The sequence below is a fragment of the Empidonax traillii genome, unplaced genomic scaffold (assembly GCF_003031625.1).
Source record: "Empidonax traillii isolate 1590-97213 ecotype Southwest subspecies unplaced genomic scaffold, ASM303162v1 scaffold148:size1803964, whole genome shotgun sequence".
Taxonomy (NCBI): domain Eukaryota; kingdom Metazoa; phylum Chordata; class Aves; order Passeriformes; family Tyrannidae; genus Empidonax; species Empidonax traillii.
In genome coordinates, this window is record NW_020955341.1 from 330814 (window position 1) to 350962 (window position 20149).

General features: G+C 40.3%; 1 protein-coding gene across 2 annotated transcripts in view; it reads right to left on the reverse strand.

Moving 5' to 3' along the window:
- The window catches only part of AMPD3 (adenosine monophosphate deaminase 3), a 28751-nt gene that overhangs the window by 4279 nt on the left and 4323 nt on the right, over positions 1-20149 (reverse strand). For both annotated transcript variants that reach the window (XM_027884494.1, XM_027884493.1), the window contains exons 3-12: positions 18394-18589; positions 17786-17951; positions 15797-16016; positions 13691-13820; positions 6170-6364; positions 5801-5932; positions 4783-4946; positions 3537-3663; positions 2567-2730; positions 429-549 (exon numbers count right to left, since the gene is read on the reverse strand). In XM_027884494.1, coding sequence (XP_027740295.1) covers positions 429-549; positions 2567-2730; positions 3537-3663; positions 4783-4946; positions 5801-5932; positions 6170-6364; positions 13691-13820; positions 15797-16016; positions 17786-17951; positions 18394-18589 — 1615 coding nt within the window. The remainder of the gene's footprint in view (positions 1-428; positions 550-2566; positions 2731-3536; positions 3664-4782; positions 4947-5800; positions 5933-6169; positions 6365-13690; positions 13821-15796; positions 16017-17785; positions 17952-18393; positions 18590-20149) is intronic.

Genomic DNA, 20149 nt, shown 5'->3' on the forward strand with positions numbered 1-20149 from the left:
TCCCTGCCTACCCCTGTGCAAAGCCCCTCTCCAGCTCTCTCAAAGCCCCTTTAGGTACTGGAAGGTGCTACGTGGTCTCCATGGAGCCTTCACTTTTGCAGGCTGAACAACCCCAACTCTCTCAGCCTGTCCTCATAGAAGAGATGCCCCAGTCCTCTGGACATCTTCATGGCCCTTTCTGGATTCCCTCCAAAAGATCCAGTGTGTTCTTGTTGGGGTCTCCCAGCACAAGAACCCCAGCACTACTCCAGGTGGAGTTTCTGACCAAACTGAAGATTATTTGTGCCTTGCTAAGAAAGTTAATTAATGGGGCAGCCCAATAACTAATTTGGGCTGCCCAGATAAAGTCATTTTGGTAGCTCCTGTTTGAAGCAGTGACTGATGTCTCAGCACACAGTGATCAGTTTAGGTGAGCAACCAAACAGTACCTTCTTTAAGAGCAGTCCGTGGGAGATGTTGTCTGCGGTCAGGAAGGCTGACACAAGGTGTGTGATGGACCCAGCTTCTCCACAGTGAGGGCGAAACAGGAAAGTGCACATGCCTCTTTCCCTGAGGAGATTCAAAGCAAGCTCCACTCACAAAAAATTGCACTGTTCTTTATCTATTTGGTATATAATTGTCATTAATATGGTAACTTAAACAAAGAAAATTAAAAGTTACACATTCTCACAGTTTGATGTGACATCTAATCAGGCCTACCTGTGGGCTGCTGTCTAAGGGGACCCTTCCACCACCTGACGTATTTGTGTCTTCCTCCTTCTTCCCTGCCCCAGTTACACCTCATTTAGCAATTCTCTGGCTACTGGGTGAACAGTTACTGAACACAATGCAGTTGAGGGAACTGACAAATAGAAAATCAAGTGAACCAATGCAACCTGTGGCTGCAAAATTCCTAATTCAAAATGAGGGAAGAAGTGGAAGCACATTGCCAAGAGTTAGCTAACACTACCCAGTGTGAAGAGAACCTGCCATCTCACCACAGTAAGTGTGGCATAAAACCACACCCTGAGAAGCAGAGATGATCCAGGAGTGTTAGGTATTACACTAGACTTCACACTGCAATTTCTAGGATTATGTTATCATTTAAAAATGACATTGGGTTTTAGGTTATAATGGACTCTGTTATCCAGTGTAGACAAATGTCCCATAAGTATTTGGAGATGTTCAAAACAAAGAATTTCAACAAGGAGTGCTGGAGTATAAGGCAATTCCAGGACAGGTGCTTAGTAACATTTCTCCTGAAAATGGATGTGAGGATGTAATTAATCCATCCTCACTAATACTACCAAAAGGATAAACCAGTCTTGTCATGGACTGGCTGTCTGGACTCAAATACTCAGTATGCTTAACAGGGTGAACAGTTTTACTGACTCATGGATGAATTGTGTCATTATCTCATGCAGCTGTAAAGAATATTTAATGATTATCGGGGGGGATTTTAAAACAGTAGTTGAAATGACCTTGAGGTAAAACAGAAATGTGTAAGTTCTGACAGAATCTGTCTTTGGAATAGAAAAAGCATGTAGACTACAGAGAATGTAAAGGAAGTCAGGAGAAAGGGATGACTTAGATAACTAAGTCATGTCTTAGTGTGTCCTTCCCATTACAGAATTAAAACTTACAACCAGGCCTGTTTGTTGCACCTACAAGGTAATTTAAGGTGGGCATTCTTATTATGAGTTTAGATCAAATAGGATAATAGAGAAAGAAATGCTTGAAGTAGCAGTGGGAGAGAAAAACTAACATTTTGAATGTTAACTTGGATAAAATGTTAAAACGACAGATCTGTGCACCTTTTGTAAGAAAATCCCCAACCATTTTATAAATAATAATGAAGCAAATCCTTGCAGGGTAAGTGATGACACTGTCATATCAATGGACAACCTCACTGTGCCTCAGCTGGAGTCACTTGTGCAGATCACTCAGTGAGGTAGCTGCAAATTTAGCAACATAACCTCATGTTGAATTTCAGGCTTTACTGAGCCTGATGCCAAAATCTGCTGTGAGGGTCCAATCTCACAGCCAGGATCGTAACTCCCTGCATTTACTTGCCCAGACACTGGTCTCAGAGGTAGAAAAACTGAGTGAGTCAACAAGCATGCTAAAATAAGTTAGCTAGAGGTGCAGTTTATAATTGTGTCCTACTTTGTCTGATAGCAGCAGCCCTTAAACCAGTATTTCACAACAGAACTTAAATTATTCTTAAATTACCAGGTAGCTACCAAGAGACAGGTACATTATATTTGGAAATCCACCGTGAAACCAAGCAAAGATCAGTAAGTCAGTATTGTGGGGTTTCTCTTTTTGTTTTGCTTGATATATTCAGCTCTAAGGAATTAAAAAAACCCACAGAAATGCACATAAATAGCAAACCAAGATATTAATCCGAGGCCCTTACAATTTCTGAGCATTTAATTTGAATTAATTTTGTAATTAGTATTGTCAAAATAACTCACATACTCCTCTTGGACTCTCTAAAATAAGTCAGAAGAAATGTAATCTAGACAGTTAGAGACCAAGATACTGATTTTCTGGAAGCCTGCAAAAGAGAAAAATGACGACTTACCTCCTAAGGTTGTTTAGCAACATGATGTTCATGTACATATAATACAAATAATAGCTATATGGGGGATTCTTCTCACTGGTCCAGAGGTCAGGGTTAAGGCTCTTGTCAGAGAACATATGGCCACTGTGTTTGGATTCATCATCAACGCTGTCAAAGCCAGTCACCTGGTGGGAGGAGAGATTCACAGAAACCAGAGTTTTCAAGAAGCAAATCTCAAATGTCACTTACTCTTATTTCAGGACTTGCGTGAACAAAGCCTCCAGTCCCTCTTCCTTCATCTCCCTGCTGTGCCAGCAGTCCTGCTGCCCTGCCCTCCTGCCATGCCATGCAGACAGCAGGAATAACGTGTTTTCTTGAAATAAGTTTCACCCATTTTTCAGTTCTGAGGCCAACAGGAAGCCTGGGTGCACAAAAGCCCTCAGGCTCCGGGGGGGGCTTACGGGGCTGTAGGACTCCCTCAGATCCAGACTATAATCCTTGGAACTCATCTGCTTTGTTATTTGATAAGCAGCTGAAGGCCAGAGGCTCCCAGGAAACCTCAGAGTTCCCTTTTGGGGCACATTTAGACGTGTCTCTCTCAACCTTTTCCCAGCAGCGACACCCCCAGGGTTCCACCAGGATCCACACAATGCTTCCTTTCAGCTGCCCCCTTCTGGAGGGCAGTCCCAGGGGAAAGCTCAAAGTACACATCCTGGATGGAGATGCAGGAGAGCATGCAAATGTTTTTGGTCCTGGCTGAAAGGACAAATAAATAGCTGTTGAGCTGTTGCAGAGGAAACAAACAGCAACTATTTCACAACAGGACCTCGCTCAGACTTCTATTAAATTACAAGCAATACAATAATCTAATAATAAAAGCAATCCATGGAGAAGGAAAATTTTTTAGTGTTTGGGAAGAGCTGTGGATGAAAAAAGAATTGAGTAGAAGAGGATCCATTTCATGTGAGACAGAAAACCCAAACATACTTACATATTTAAGGAATAGGTGCAATTCTTTGTGGTCTTTGGGATTGATTGTTGCTTCAAACAAAGGTAAAAAGATGTTCTCCAACATCTTCCCAAAACTAGGCAGAATATTTTTAGACCTAAATATGTCACTGAAGGGGAAAAATATAGACATATTTTTTAATTAGCTTGTATTTTCCTCCACTTTCATATTTTTTGTTGCGTGTATTCTACAGCTTCAGTTCCACCAGGACTCAGAAACTCAAAGTTTATGTCAGGGCAGGGATCTGTGCTCTGTTTCCTGGCACTCTGCTTCATCCAGGCTCTGCTGAAGCTCTAGAGTGCTCCAAAAATAGAGGGAGATGTGCAGGGGGAGATGCTGTCTCAACAACAGCGACCCTTTCCCTTGCAGCAAAACAAATACTGACAGGGGAGATGAGGAATTACCTCCCATGAAAGATTCTGTTTTCTGAGGCTGTAACTACTCCCAGTGAAAGCAGCATGTTCTGCTGGAGTGAGCCTTTCAGAAAAGAGGGACAGTACTTCTGTGAGCTGTTAAGGGCATGACTTACTCCAAGTGCTGACTGCACTGTGTGTGCAAGAAATTGCTGTGTAAGAAATTAGAGGAACTTCCTCACTCTGGGGGATATATGTGAGTGGGACAGCTCTTTCTCCACTCACATTCCAACTATGCCATCTCAAAACATGAAGTTCAGCTATTAAGGCTGACAAGATTATCAGGGAGACTGTATTACAATAAACAGTATTGGAAACAGTGAAATCCCAAAGGATGCTTAAAAACTAAGAAAAACTGATATCGATTTAAGCTGGAAAATCATCAGTCTGGGTTGTGTTTCCAAGTTCACTGTCATTTAGTCACTGATCTTGATGATAACAATTTTTCAGAGCATTTTCTACTCCTTCATAGAATTCAAGAGTGGATTATCTCATTACTAAACTATATTTTAACTTGTCTTTGAATGCAGCTTGATTTCGCCCAGTTGTAATTTTTGGTTTCAGTATCTTCAGGCTTACAAATAATTCGCAGTAGTTTTGAACAGCTTCATAAAGAGTAGATTCAAACCCCATCTCCTCTATTCCACCCCCAGCCTGTCAGGAAAACTGCACCAATGGCCAAAAATAAATTTCCCAAGCTACTGCTTATAAACAGAACTACAGGACAGCTAATGAGCCATCTAAATATTACCAGAAATAAAGTCATTGGTATGATTTCAAACTATGAAAATTACCAAGAGCTCCTGATTACTTACTAGATTCTGGGAACCTGAATTATCCAGCGCATATTAGGGGAATAAACTTTATGCTTAATGAACCATTTTGCCAAGTTCAGCCATTCATCTGGAGACCGTCCATAAATGGATAAGCGGGGTTCTGTATACTGGTACTTACTTTCTTCTAGTTCACGGGCTACTTCCTAGTAAGTAATAGATATATTTACTTTAATATGGATACTGAAGATCATTTACAGCTAGTAATAGATTTATCACTGTATTTTGCTCAGACCAGACATAACTGTATTCACACCCTTTAAAGATAAAGGGAATCTCATGTCTACTAATCTATTTTATTTGAGGCATCTTAATAATCTACCATCAAGCTGTCTCATATCATTTGAGTATAACTGTATATATAAGAGTATAACTAGCACCTAGATTTAGAGGACAATATTCTTGTGCAGTTATTACTAACACCTTCATCAGGCCTGTGTTTAAAGTTGGTAAATGTCTACATAAAATATGCAGACCAATTGAGAATCTGACCCAGAGTCCATGGTAGTAAGCAGCTTTAAGGCAATTAATTTTAGACAAGCACTTCTATATACTTAAGAAGAGGTGACACCAGATCACAAAAACTACTGATTTTTTTGTTTTAAGAAATTGATTTGAAGCCTGTTGCAGGCATGTGTAGATAGAGGCTTCTGCAGAGGCACTCCCCTATTTCCTCCTTCCCCAGCAGGTACCACTAACCAACTACATCCTAACAAAATATTCAGCCAGTGATTTCACCCTTGGCCGCTCTCCATTAGTTTGAAACTGCCCACAACTCCGCTTTGAGCTCATACACAGCTTATGTGCATGTTCCAACTCATCCAATTAATCAGAAAGCAGCAGAGGCTGACTTAGCAGAGGTCTTCTCTGAGGAGTTGCTAAAGCGAGACCAATACTTGGAATCACTTAACCACAGTGTTACCTCTAGATACAAATGCCAGCACAAATCTATTCCAAACCTTCCTTTCTTCACAGCTGGAAAAGCTTGAAACTTATTTACCTTGACCATACGAGCAAAATATTCACCACCAATATAGTTCTCAGTTTTCAAGTACAAGTCCCTCAGCTCACTGGCACCAACTGGATTGTACTTGGAATTGAATTTGTCAAATCGATGAAATGTTTGACGACCCTGGAGGAGGAAAAAACCCAAATAACCATGGTTTTAAGAACACACAATAGTTTTAAAATTCAATTGCCTAGCAATAAAAGGCACAAAAAGAAAAAGCCTGTGCAAACTTACTTCAGACATGCAATGTAGCCAAATTCTGATTTAATAAGTTATCATTCAAAAACTGTAGGAACTAGAGTTTTGCACTTGGAAAATGTCTCTTTTTCTCATTTATTTTGTCATTTTAACTAGACTTACTGCATGGACATCTAAAGAGTCTACAGTGAGGTCATAGGGGTCCATGTGAAGGCTTTCAAAGACTTGCTTTAAAGTCATCTTCCTGCCTTTTTTCTCTGCAACAATCCTGTCGGGCTCCGTTTGATAGGTGTGCTTAATAAACCTCAGTAAGTGCTTCTGGTTCATGCAAGCAGCAGCGTGGATATGAGTATCAACCTGAAATCAAAAGGTTATTCATGCTTATCATCCATAAACTTCAGTTAGCAAAGTATCCATGTCAGTGCCAACAGTGACTAAAGCCTTCTAAAACGTTCCTTAAATGGATTCGTGCCTAAGCAAATCAAAACGTTTCAGAACCCTGAGATTTTGATTTGGGGGGGAATCATTCAATAAGCAGAACTATAAGTAAAGTCACCCTTAACTAATAGTGTCCTATTTAAATAAGAAAATTTCCAGTGAGATACATTCTAAGACCCTGGGTTCAGATTAAATTTGATGCTTCCTTAAAGGATACCCCGATCCTTTAGTATCCTTTTTTTTTTTCCTTCATGAATCAACGAAGTCTTTCTAGTATAGACTGCAATTATAACTATCCTCTCTGACCGAAAGGACCTGGAGTCCTCAGGCATTTCCAAAAGCACAGTTCATTTTTGTATTTCAACCATATGAAGTCATATTAGGTCAACAGAACCAAAGAACATTCACATGAGAGACTTTTGTCACTATTTTTTGCAAGTTTAATTATAAGACAGCAACTCATAATGCTGATGTGCTTTTCAGATCTCTTTTCTTAGATCTCCTCACACATTAAGGGAAGTGCATATTTCATCTAAAGACCTGGATATAAGCTTAATCATAATCATGGAATTGTTAATCACTGCCTAATTCAAATATACCAGACACATTAAAGCTAAATGAACAAGCAAGAAACATCTTGCCATCTCAAAACACAGAATGTGAAGTAAGTTACTAATGCACAATAAATAATACTGTGTCTAAAACAGTGGGGGAAAAAAGCTGTGCTTAACATATCACACTCCTCAGAGTACTTGTATAGATATTTGAGCCCAAGTGCATTTTATACTTATGTTTATTCAGGTTAATAAGCATTTTCTGGTTTAGCTTATTGTTTACTATAAACTATTCCTGGATCAGTGAAATGCTGTTGGACTCGGTCAACTTGTATGGGAGTGAAAATAACAATTAACAGATGTCCTGTAAGGTCTAAACATTCAGGAATAGCAAGTCATAAGCAGAGAATACAGGCGTAGGGAACCTGAGTAAGTGAGGTTTATTTAATTTCAGAATGCACTGGCCTCAGCAGCAGCTCAGCTACTGGAATTAATGAGTCTTGAAAAAAAGCCAGAACACAACACAACACAACACTTCCTCTTTATTTAAATCCACATGAATTCGCTGCTGTCAGGAGAGAGGAAGGAGGCAAAGCAAGGACGGGTTCTGTTTCTTTTGTTTGCTTGTATGAGAGGATCACATGGCACGGTAGTAACTGCACTGCTTTTAAAATCCTGCTTCCCCTTGAGAAATCATTCCCTGAGTGTGCCCCTGCCAGCCACTGAGCTCCTGTGACACCTTCACCAGTCACCACAAACACATCACATGCAGCTCAGCTAACCAGGTTTATTCTGAGAACCAAGACCTTCCTTTGTTGCTTTTTTTAAACTCCTCCTTCTTCCTAAACATGTATATCCCAAAAGTTAGGAGACCTTTCTGAACCTCCTTCATGCTTTTTCCAGAGAATATGCAGTACTTTAGCTACCCTTTTTTATTACTCAATATATTTTGGCCTTTAAGGAAGCAGCAACTTCAGTAAGAGTTATAAGACTCGAGTCAAAAGTCATAAAAGTATCACAAAGCTTTTTGACTTCATTGTTTTTTAGAAGCAATGAAACTTTTTGACAGGTTTCAGTGGCATGAGCTTTGAGCTTCCCAAGCACGTAGTGAGTTACTGTTTATGCTCTTGTGTATTTTCACCATTCAGGGAGCAGTCCTAGCTAAATGAACTATCTGAACACAGAATCCTTAGACACACCAGAGATGGGCTGATTTGGTGAGGGATATTGTCATTATTGTTGTTATTATTATTTGAAATGTTACCATGCTAAGAGATTGTTACTAATTTCATTGTTACTCATTATGAAAGGCTTCTACTAAAAGAATTTGAACACATTGGGATCATACAAGGAGGACAAATGCCCCCTTTGCCTCCTTTCTCTCCCCAGAAAAGACAAAATCAGTCCCATTTTAAGCTGTTACTATTTTGTTCTTCATACACTACTTGAAGTAAGCTGAAGCTTTTCTGGGCCATGAATAACAAGCCCCTGCCCACAAGGCCTACTTGCTTCTATTTGCAAACATTCTGCTTGCATTTTCGAATTTGCTACAGTGCCGCTCCAGCCCAGTTTCTCCTTAGTGGAAAAAAAACAGGGCTCCATGCCCTTAGCCAGATTTCCTATTGCATTTCTTATTCTCCCCTCCCCCCAGGACAAAACCTTTCACTCAAGGTCACATTAATCTTCAATGAAAAGAAAAACAGAATAAGTGACAGAAGCCTGTCTTGGAACACAATATATTATGTTAACAATTGTTAACATAAAGGTTTAATTCTTTTAATTCCATCCTTCAAGCAATGGTGGACATCAGTTTTCTTGCAATGCAAGGATGGTAGAATTTCCTTCACTCAGCAGTTCTCCATATAATGCAGACAACCTTTCCTCCTCTGCACCTTTCAGTTCAGACTGAGAAGGGGCCACCTTCCTTTCCTTATTGACCTGCACTTCTGCCTGCAGGCCTTGGGCTGAAATGCACACACTTCTCAGTCAAGGTGGCTACACCTGTGTACAACTTACAGCTTGAAAGAGTTCCCATTGCCCTCCAAATCACGTCTCACCAGCACCAACTTCCGTAAACCACTCTGCCTCCTCCCTTATCTTCCCACATTCCTTCTCTTTCCTTCCACTGTCTCTCAGATCTCCACAAAACATCCATCTCCCATCTATTTATGGGTGCTTATCTGTGCATATCAGGCACAGTGTTGCACTGAATTAGGCACACGAGCTAGAGTCAGACTGCTAAGGGGTAAGTGCAGCAAAAAGAAATGCCCAGGCCACCCCCGTTTAAGGACACTGAACTTCTCTGGTGTGGAGGTCAGTCTGTCCACAGCTGCACACTACTGCATTTTCTAAACACATACACTTGAACTCGTAAATACTTCCAGCTCTGGGCGCAGGAACTTGGCACTGAATCCTCTGCAGGCTTTACTTCTATGCTGGATTGAAAGGATATCATTCCACATCCCACTGCTAGATTCCCTGCTCACCAATACACCCATACTGCCTTAGCTCTTCAGATAGGGTGGCAACAGCTTTATACAACAGGCTTGATTCTCTGCTTGCAGTTCTGTAACAGGCGTGACAGAGGCACATACTACTCTGCCCTAGGGTAGAGCAGGAATGCTTCTGGCAGCAGAAATAGTCCCTAGAGCTCATGAGCTTGCCTAATTCATAATTATGGCATCCAGAGCAACCCAGAAACCAGGAGAGACAAGATGAGAATCCCTGTGTCTCCAGCTTCTTGTTTGGCTGTACTTGCAAAACATGGAATCAACCCCAAGAGTGTTTGTATTCACATAAGTACAGAAATGCACTGCTGCGAAAAGAAACAAAACTCTTTCTCTGTTAATTACTAAAAGAAAGGATAAAGGAAAAGCTTCTTTGATGGTCTCTACAGAAATTCTGCATTATAACGATTGATGCCTTTACACCTGATCGTAGCTTGTGCTCACTTGCAAGATGCAGGGTGGACACAAGGATTTATCTCAGCATCTCTGCAAGACAGGAGGGCAGAAGTAGCACTCCCAGTGCTTTGAAAACACAGCATACAGCTTTGCTGCCAGTTATCAGTGGCAAGGCACCATTACATGTCATGCCATCCAAGGTGCACAGGGGCATTCCCTCTGGATCTTATGCTAACCCATAGGTCTTCCCTTTCACTATCATTTTGGTTGATATGATGAAACAATTTCAGCACCAGAGTCAGTAAGTAGGTACTGAGCAAAAAAGAAAAAAAAAAAAAAGAAGCAAACTCAGAATGAATCAAAGTTCAGGGAAGTTAAGGTATAGATTCAGTGTTCACCCATGAGGCTTATAATCATATATTTAAAAAGCAGACATCTATTAATTCAGTACTTAGTGAGATCTATAGAATCTAGTATCATATAAACCCACTCTAACTTCCTTTCTTACAAGTAACAAGTGGTATTTCAACTCTGTGGTCGTAAAAACCAGCTAGAATTTACTTCCTTTTTGTCTAACCAATAGTTATTAAACCAGCCTAAATGCAAAGAGTGAGTCACAGCAGCAGCCAGCTCTGGCAGTACAGCATTGAGCAGGGCTGTGTGAGACACTGCAGCAGCTGCCTTCTTCCACACCCAGTTCCCCAGCCCCAGCCAAAGCTCTGCTGCCACACAAGGCTGGGCATCTGAGTGAGCCTGCTGGGAAGGAGAATGTCACATGTAAGAGTCACTGCTAGGACATATCCCCTCAGGTCTGGTTTGCTGACACACTGAAATAATGGCTACACAGAGAAAGAGTATCAGAAGAGCCTTAGGCTGTAATTGTTTCATCTTTTGTAAATTACATCAAAGCTATCTGCAGTGAAGGACAGCTCCTGCAATTAGCAATATTTTAATAAAACTAAAATAATATTCAGGTGTAGGTCCTTTATTTGAAGGTGTATTTCAGCTAAAAAACTTAACTGTCTGCTTTGGATTATCTGAGGTTGTTGGGCACAGAGGCGTTTTGGAAGCCCTGCTCACCTACTTGTTTTGGAGAGCAAGACACCCTGGCACACAAAGGTTACAACCCAGTTCTGAGTTTGTCTGCCATAGAGCTAAACTCTTATTCCTTAACTTCATCCTTAGTGCAGGCAAACCAGGAGTCATGTGGAGAATGTGTGCTGACTGCACTTTGCTGTGCATCAGCTGGAGGACATGGCAGAGCCCTGCTGATGGCAGACTCAAGGGGCTTCTCCAAAGTCAGCACTGTCCTACATGGACAGTTGTCCAGCTCCTGGGGGGAGCCAGGTGGAGCCAGCCACACTGTCTTAGCACCTGTGGATTCTTGTCTGTCTAGAGAAATATGTGTATCTTTATTAAAGGGCAATTTTCCAGGTCCAGCTTGATCAAAACATGTCTTTGGCTGCACTCTGATTAAGTTCAATACATAAGATATAATACATACATGGCATTTATGAAATAGGTGAACGCACTGGAGGAGAATCCTATTAAATCAGGAAAAAAAAGTGGGGGAGAGGAGGCAGGGGAAAAAAACAGTAACCTTTGGTTGTCGTGCCAGCAATTAATCCTGGCCAGCTTTCTACTGTACCTTTCTAAAAGCAGTAATACATGTTCACTGATTGACCTTGCCACTGCATTCACAACTGTTCTAATTTTGGCAGTTTCCATCAGTTACTTTGGCTCTTTTATACAAGCAAACAAGATTTTACCAGGATCTCCACACCGGTGTAACAGACAACTTCACCAAGCCTTTTGGAGGGTGAAGTTTATTTCTCGTTTTCCTTGTGAGCAGGATGCACTGTCTAGGATTGACTAACAGAGAGACATCTTGAAAAAAATAGGCCAAGAAGTGCTGCTTTCAAGAGTTTCACTACTGATACTGTTATTAGGGAGGAAGCACTTCAGGGAAGTTACAGTTCCAAACATTGCTTGGGTTAGCAAGACAGATGGAACAAAAGATTATTTGGGGGGCTTACAGGAAATGTATCTTTCCGGAGTGCTTTAGAAAATTACTACTTGTAAGCTTGCTTCATAGAAATACTTTGATCAAGATTACCTCTGTGCAGCAAGAATTTTTAAAGCAGTAACTGGCAGCAGGAATGATCTCTGGCAGAGGACTGCAAGCTTGTTCCTGCTCTCTTGAATTTAGGTGTTGCCAGAGGGGAAGCAATGCACATTTTGTGCTTTTGAACAGCATGAACCCATTTGTAAAAGGGCTTATTTAACAGTACATAATTAAAAAATAATTAAGATACGCCCAGAGACATTGGACAATTGCTTTTATATCAAAAGCTGAATTTAGCAAGTACAATCCTGTTAATCACAACTTCTCAGTAATCAAATTGATTGTGGCAGTTACCCAATCCACACCTCTGTCCTCTGCGTGTCTCAGTCACCACGTGTTTTATTATTAAAGCCTCTGTCAGCCAGTGAAGCGTTCTATCTGAATGTGGCACAAGGAAGTATCTTGTCCAGGGTTATGTCAGCTCAGGAGCTGAGTCTGTGCCACCTGAGTCCTGCTTGAGTGAATTAGCTGACAGACCCTCCCGTCCCTGCACGTAACAGATGGAAGTGTGAAATGCATTAGAATCTACCTGACAGCTCATCTGCTTCTACCCTTGTGATGGCCACTGGAACAGCCAACAAGCACTTTTGTTTAGCAGGTTTTGTCTTGGACAGTTTGTTCTCACAACAGTAACAAGCACTCAGTAGGCAGCAAGCACACTGAACACTACAGGGAAAAGCCAAGAGGACTTTTTGATTCACCAGCACTAACCAGAACCTAACAAGAAGTATTAGTAAATCCTGAGGTTACAAAATAAGGATTACCCTTTCCACTTGCATATAGAAGCAGTGCAAAATGGACCTGAAGTGGTTAAAAACACCAGCAACAATTACTGCTTTGTGAAGAAATCTCACCTATCAAATGAAGCATTATCTCTCCAGCAACTTCCTCTTCACTTCAGGACAGGGAAGCAAATGAAGCAGCCTAACACTGTTACTTCCAGTCTTTGAAGAGAACACAGCTCCCATGGGTGTGAATATGTCAGGAAATGAAATCAGCTCCCTGATTCCCTACCTGTCTCCTAATTACATCCCAGGGTATCTCAGTGGCAGCCAAGACTATGACTCAAATAACAATCTTTTTACTTAATATTTCACAGACTTTCTGTACCAGATACTGGTGGCAGCATGAACCCTCAGTTCAGTTTCTGTGGGAGGTCTTCTGACATGTATTTAAACATCTATTTTCAGTACGAAGTGCAATAATTATCTGAAATCTATACAGCTGTTCCTACTCCATTAGGAACAGTCTAGTAGGATTTACCTACATGAAAGCAGAGAAATGCATTTGACTGTCTTTAAGTGAGTTCTTTAAAATTAATTAAACCTCCACGTGGATATTTTTATACATAATCCAAGTGAGCTTCATTTGATTAACTCTGTTTCACTGCTTTAAAGTAATCTACATACAAGTAAGCCCCTTTGATTCTGAATAAGTAAACAAATTAGTTTAGCATAATCCATTTAACCCATTTACATTCAAGTTAATTTTCCTGGAATGTTCCCATGTAGAAAAATGTTAATATTCTTAAAATCACTTAATTCAATTGAGTGGTTTGCGCACACCACCTCATGCATGTCATCTACACCTCCCATAAGAAAGGCAAAATTGCTGCAACTCCTACTGAAAACAATGTCATGCTTTTAATCCTTTTCACACTTACCTTTCTCACGTTATAAAAGTCTCGGTGGGGATTACTCTTTAATTCTTTGAATTCCGACATTTCATTTAACATCTCATGTAAACTAAATTTAGATTCTAAAAAGTTAAGCCTCCGGTGACAATATGTTTTTCTGTGAAAGAAAACACAAAAATTAACTGCAACTTAAAACTACTTGTATTTTAAGTTGAGAAAGAACACTGAAGTTTTCACAGTAAAATCCCCCAAACTTATTTGCTTTTTCAGTTGAATATGAGAAGCCAAGATCCAATATACTTTCATTTTTTATGCCTTAAAAACACATATATTGTGTAGAAATACTTTTTTCCCACAATAATTTCTTGTGCCCTTTCTAGAAAATCATGCTTTTTCTGTTCCTGCTTGCCTACTCAGAGCTCTGCCTTCACTCTCATCTTCTGTCATGTTTCTCATTCTATTTTTAACCAATGACACGGTTTTTCTCTTCGCCATCTGTCAATTCATATTGACTCTACAATATTTTGGTAGCACTGTTAATGTAATAGCCTGCTTTTTCCTGCTTTCTTGTTGACAGTCTCTCCTCCGTGGGACACAAATCCCATAATGGTTTTGAAAGTCCGACTCAGGCACGGTCTCATTTTACCCGATCCTGATCAAGACCTGTTCGGCCACTGCAGGAAATCTTTGTTGGGTTATATTATTATCCAAGAGACCAGAAGCCTGAGGAGTAGGGGTGAGATTTCATCAATTTACCAGCAGCAAAGATCAAAGAACAGTGGTTCTTGATCTCCGAGTGGCTCCGGGTGTGATGGGGGTAAGTGAGCGGAGAGCGCTTGCTGCAAACAGGGAAACAATACCATAAGAAGAGCTTATGAAACAGGATTACTGGAGAGACCTTTTTCCTTTGGTTTCTGCATATTTATCAGAGAGTGGGAATCAGGCTGCAAAAGCTTCTGAAGAAGTGGAAGGAGCAGATGATGGCTCCTACATTCCCAAAGGTGCTGAGTGTTCTAACTTGTCCCACCAAGACCCTTCTTACTTATGGCTTCCTGCTAAGACTGTTAGCAGCTAACTTAAGCCTTAAAAGACTGGTAACTTAAAGCTGCAAAAAGAAGGGTCCTCAGCACCACTTCTGTTTTGAGTTTTTCCTCCTTGTCCTTTAATTGTCTCATTATCTGTCTCTCGGAATGTAACACACTGGAACTGGAAATGCATTTTACCCATTGCATTCTGTAACCTACTCAAGCTAGCACAGATTTGGAGCAGGAGTGCTGATAGTGCTGGCAGAAGCACAGGGATTTGCTCTTGAAAAAGGGCCTAAGGGATGGGACAGGTCTGTTTAGCCCACGTGCTCTGCCACTATCAAAGCACAAGGCAGACAGACGGACACAGGTGTCAGACACAGACTCTAGGGGGAAAGAATGCATCAGGTGTGACCAACTGTTCACTCTGTCACTGGTGATCTCTTCAAGGCAGAAGGACTAGGAATGCAGTGCTGGCAGAGAGGGCAAACAGCTCAGAACAACCCAGGTTCCTGATTAGTTCCGTCCTAAAAATGGATTCTTTTCCTTTCCTGGTGCTGAGGCCATGCTGTTTCCAAGCCCCAGCTGGGAAGTAGGCTTAAAAACTGGGATGCTTTCATTATGCACTGGGCAAGGACACTGCTTTGTCACGAGTGTGTAAGTGACTGATCTGTATGCTTTGCACATGCAGAGGTTCTTGTCATGCAGGAAGACATGTAGGAATTCCAGACAACTGTTCAAAAACCTCAAATTCAGAATAAGGAAAAAAAAAAAAAAAAAAAAAAAGGTTGAGGTTCAAGTTTCAGTTCCCATGTTTCATGAAGTTTGGGTCAGATTTGACTTGAACAGAAACATTTGGCCAATTTTTTGCTGTTAACTGCTTCTTATTTTGCCATGGTTGATGCAAAGACACCAAAAAATTAAATATAGCCATATGTGGCATTGTATTTTCTCCTTTTAAGTTCTTCCATGTGCATTAATGCTCAAGAAAGGCAAAACAAAACATTACTGAGAATGTTGAGGAATTAAATATCACAAAAGAGAGAAGTACTAAACTAAAGGAAACCTGTAACCTGAAAGGGCAGAGAATAACAAAAGAGAAACATACGTTGGCCCATCTGCAATCAGAGCAAGAACGTGGCTCAAGTCAAGGGTGTAGGTCTCCAGGTCAGGATACGGCAAACTCCGAGGCTCATTGAGTTCCATCATTTCCTTGTTATCATAAACAAAGGGAATGCCACCTTTCAGCTTGATAACGTAATCCAGGTTGTCTGGAGCATCATCAAGATTGTAGGGATCTTCATTTTCTTCTGGGGGTGAATGGAAATCTGAAAATAAATTTACATTACATTTAGAAGAAATAACCTACAGAAAAGGCAAAACAATTACAAAGAGAACTTTCTGCTTCTATAATGCTTCATTTCTAGCAGATCTTTGTACTTTCATTAAAATCACATTTTCAGTTACTATAAAAGATCTGCTGTTACAACACAGCTTGATTCTGACAGGCTTGAACTGCAGCCCCTTTCTAAATTAAGTGCTTATCTTAATGCAAATGTTATTTGTAATAAAAGTTCTCTGAACCAGTGCATACACAGATTTAGTGCTATTCTTTATAATATATGATGGAATGATTTTCCAAATGAGTTTGCAGAAGTACTTTAACTAAGATGGTTAAAAGTACAGTTGAGATTTTTTAACAATAAAATGGCTGTTGACTTCATATTTTGACTACATTTTGAATACATGTTGACTTCATTATTTTCTTTTCAGCTTCTGACTCACTGTAGTAATTTTGGAAGTTTGTATTTAACCACACAGTAATGCAGCTGTTCTCATAGTGAGAACAGCAGTCCCTCTCAACTGCCCTCACCACTTTCTCTCAACCATCAGTGAATGCACCTCACTCATGGTTGGGAATGAAATAACTAAAACACTCAGGACTTCTCGCTCTGATCAAAGCAGTGGCTTTTTGGTTGGCAGGTTCTGGAGGGGCTTGTTTAATCAGTTGTTTGTGTCATGTTTTGATTGGAGTTTTTCAGTTTGTGGGAGTTTGTGTTTGATAACTTGTGCTAATTAAGACATTGTGTAATGAGATTTGTGTTGTAAGTTCGAAATCGTAACTGTAGAAAAGTTATTAACGTAATAATAACTTGGAAATATCTCCCTGGCAGCTGTTCCAAAATATCTTTTCTGTCTCGAATATTCAGTATACTGTCCTCTTTACACTCTTACTGGATAAAAACTGCTCGAAAACAGATTCATTCACCCTCTTTCAACCACTGAGCCAGAAGGTAATTGATTCAAAATGTCACTTCATGGCTGAGAACAGACTGCCAGCAACATGGACACATCTGCAGTGGCATATCTGGACAGGCCAAAGGTGGCTCCTCGCAGACTAATCCAGAACCGAGCACTGCAAACAGCTGAACACAAGCAAAGCCTTCACGACACAACCCAGCCCAGTGACAAACACAGGTTGTGACATACAGTGGGGGAATATGTTCAACCTCATAAGCCTTGTTGAGAGATCAGAGTTTATTTACCCAGGCAGAATGCCCAACAAATATGACTGCACAGCTTCCAGTCCTGACCTGGCAAGTGTACCCTGACTGTGAAATTCCTGACTCAGGGCTTGCTAACTGGCCTGTCTGTATCATGCTTCCATTTATGATGCAGATGAGCTCATTATCCCTTTTATGCCTTAGTTCTGTATGCCAAGATGAGGAGGAATGACTTTTCCCTTTAAACCGTATCCATGTAGCTCTTTTCTGGGGGAACGCAAATTTACTACTTAACATCCTATATGCTGCAAGAAGAAAATAATCAATGAGAGCCTAGAATGAGTTTTTAAGTTTTGACAGCTTCAAAGTTTCAGATTACGCCCAGGATTTAGGCCTAGAATTTATAACTCAGGTCTGTCAGTGATTCTCCAGTCACTCACAGAACAAATTGCAGAGGCAAAGACCCTCCGAAGAGATCACCACAAGAAAATTCAACTTCCCTTTACTACAGCAGTGCATGGGTTTAATTCTGTATTTTAAAATAATTTTGAAATTTTTAGAATGTAATTCAGTATTTTAGAAAGGACACTGACCAGGATACACTTCATCTTCAACCTTCCATTTTTCATCTCGCATGCTGCACAGGTACTGGGACGTTGTCCTTGGGAAGCGATGGTAGGCAAGGCGGGAATACTTTTCTCGAATGAGAAGAGCTTTCACCAGGCTCTTGGCAGCTTGTTCATAGTCATCAACTGTAACCTGAAAGGAAAACCTGGATAAATACTGACAGAAATAAAACAGCCGTGTTAGAAACAAACCAAATCCACACCAGCGACAAGGAGACTGAATTCCCTGAACTACTGGTGTATGACCACAAGGATCTTGCCCCAGGTGTCAGGAAGCCAGTGAGAGAAGCAGAATCCAAATACCATATGCAAAACAACACACACATTTTTTTTCCTCCTACCATACATTACCCATTTGTTGATATCTGACTATGATTTTACCCAAAATATTTTTATAAAGAGTATAAAACAACTTGCCCTTGACTGTAACCGTTTTCCAAATCACTATGTCCACAAAGCAGTTTAGAGTTTGTTGCAAAGAACCATAATATATTGGCATTTTACACTTCATATACATATATGGGATTTCCCCCTCCCCTCTAGATACAGAAAGGGGAAAACCAATGGTTTCTTACCCCTGCACAGTAGTCCCCACTAATTGAAACTCTCTGGAATTCTGGTACATCATATGGCACTTGGACTGGCACAAAAGCACTTGGAAGAACTGGCGTTGCAGGAGACAGGACAGGATTGGCCGGTGGTGCTTTCCATTCCTGAGGTGGAATTTGTAATGACAAAGACTGGGATCGAATCATCTTGAAACTTTTCTTCCTATGAATTCACGGTATAAGACATAATAAGCCATGGTATAAAACACTAAATACACTGCAAAACTGACTACAGCAAAGAAATCACCCCCTAGGAAATTTTACAAGTTAAATTTCTCATACCACAGAAAAAACGTTGGTCACAAAGTATTTTGTGCTTTTAGCTTTTTCCTACTGACATTTCCCATGGTATACACCACACACAATTGCACTTACCCTCCACGTGAATCCAACGTGCCATAATTTATTTACAATCACTCTAAGATGCTCTAAGGTTTTCGTTTCACTTTTTACAAATTCAGTTTCAGCAAGTCACTGTACAGAAGGAAAACGTGATCACTGTGCTCACTTTAGTGAGAATCAATTCTCAGAGACTGGCAGCATCAGAATTTGTGAAGTATGAGACAGAAACAAGTGGATGTTACCTGTGGTAAATTGTCTTAAGTTATCATGCTGTTACACACACTTATTCTTCCCAAAACAGCAAGACTTTATTCTCATCTAGCTGTCAGACAAGACTGTGCATCAAAATGTCACACACAGTCATTTGGTTAAACTTGTAAGAAAAACAAGGAGCACCTCGTTATTCCTTAGGCAGTGTTTGAGGAGATTGGAGCAAAAGGCTGATGTTGTTTATCAGAGTGATAACACAGTATGGCTTTGATATGCGAGTCTATTCCTCCCCTCAGGAGGAACTCCCATGAATTTAAAAATGTTGCCCTTCCTCAGCAGAACTGTGACAGATGTGCACCTCAGATAAGCCAGTCGAAAAAGAATGCTGTAGTTTTTCAGTGCAATAATTTTAATGACTTAAGTGGAGTTTTCGAGTATCTCTAAAGATTTAATTCATTTTCCTTACTCAGTTTAAATGTATTTAAATGTATTTTAGATATTCATATAAAAAATAAACGTAGTAGAAATAGTTCCTAATTTTGTAAATTAGATACTAAAACCTTACAATGTTAGTAAGAACCACTAACAGAGAAAAAGGAACACTCGAATACTCTCTCAAAGTTGCATATTACTTCTTAAGAATAAGAACTTGCAGTGCTGATACAATTAACATCCTATAACCAAATTCCATCCTCTTAAGTACTTGTAGCCCCCTTGGAAATGAGTACAAAATTCTTGGCAACGTTGATCAGCTGCAGCTGAAAACAATACGAGTTGTACTGGTGTCCCAGTATGCATCAGCCCTGCTGCACAGGGATGAATACTTGTTCTGTTCCCACATGCAAACAATATACATATAATGTCCAGCTTCCCGCAGCTAAACTTGTACAAAACTTGAGTTTGACAGAACGTATTTCCACCAGACAATTCCCCAAATTAAAATGAAACTTACTAGTTCGGGAGAAAAGATATACCAAACGTTTGCTTGAATGAAAACATCTGCTTTTCCCTTCTGTGCCTGTTTATGTCTATGAACATGCCAACTGGGAAACCCACTTGCACAATTCAAAAACCAGAATTCTCAGCCTGTATCATCAGTGAGTCATACCTTAATTTAACTAAATTGACTCTTCTCCCTTCTGTTCCAGAAATATGATTCCAAGTGTTGCCC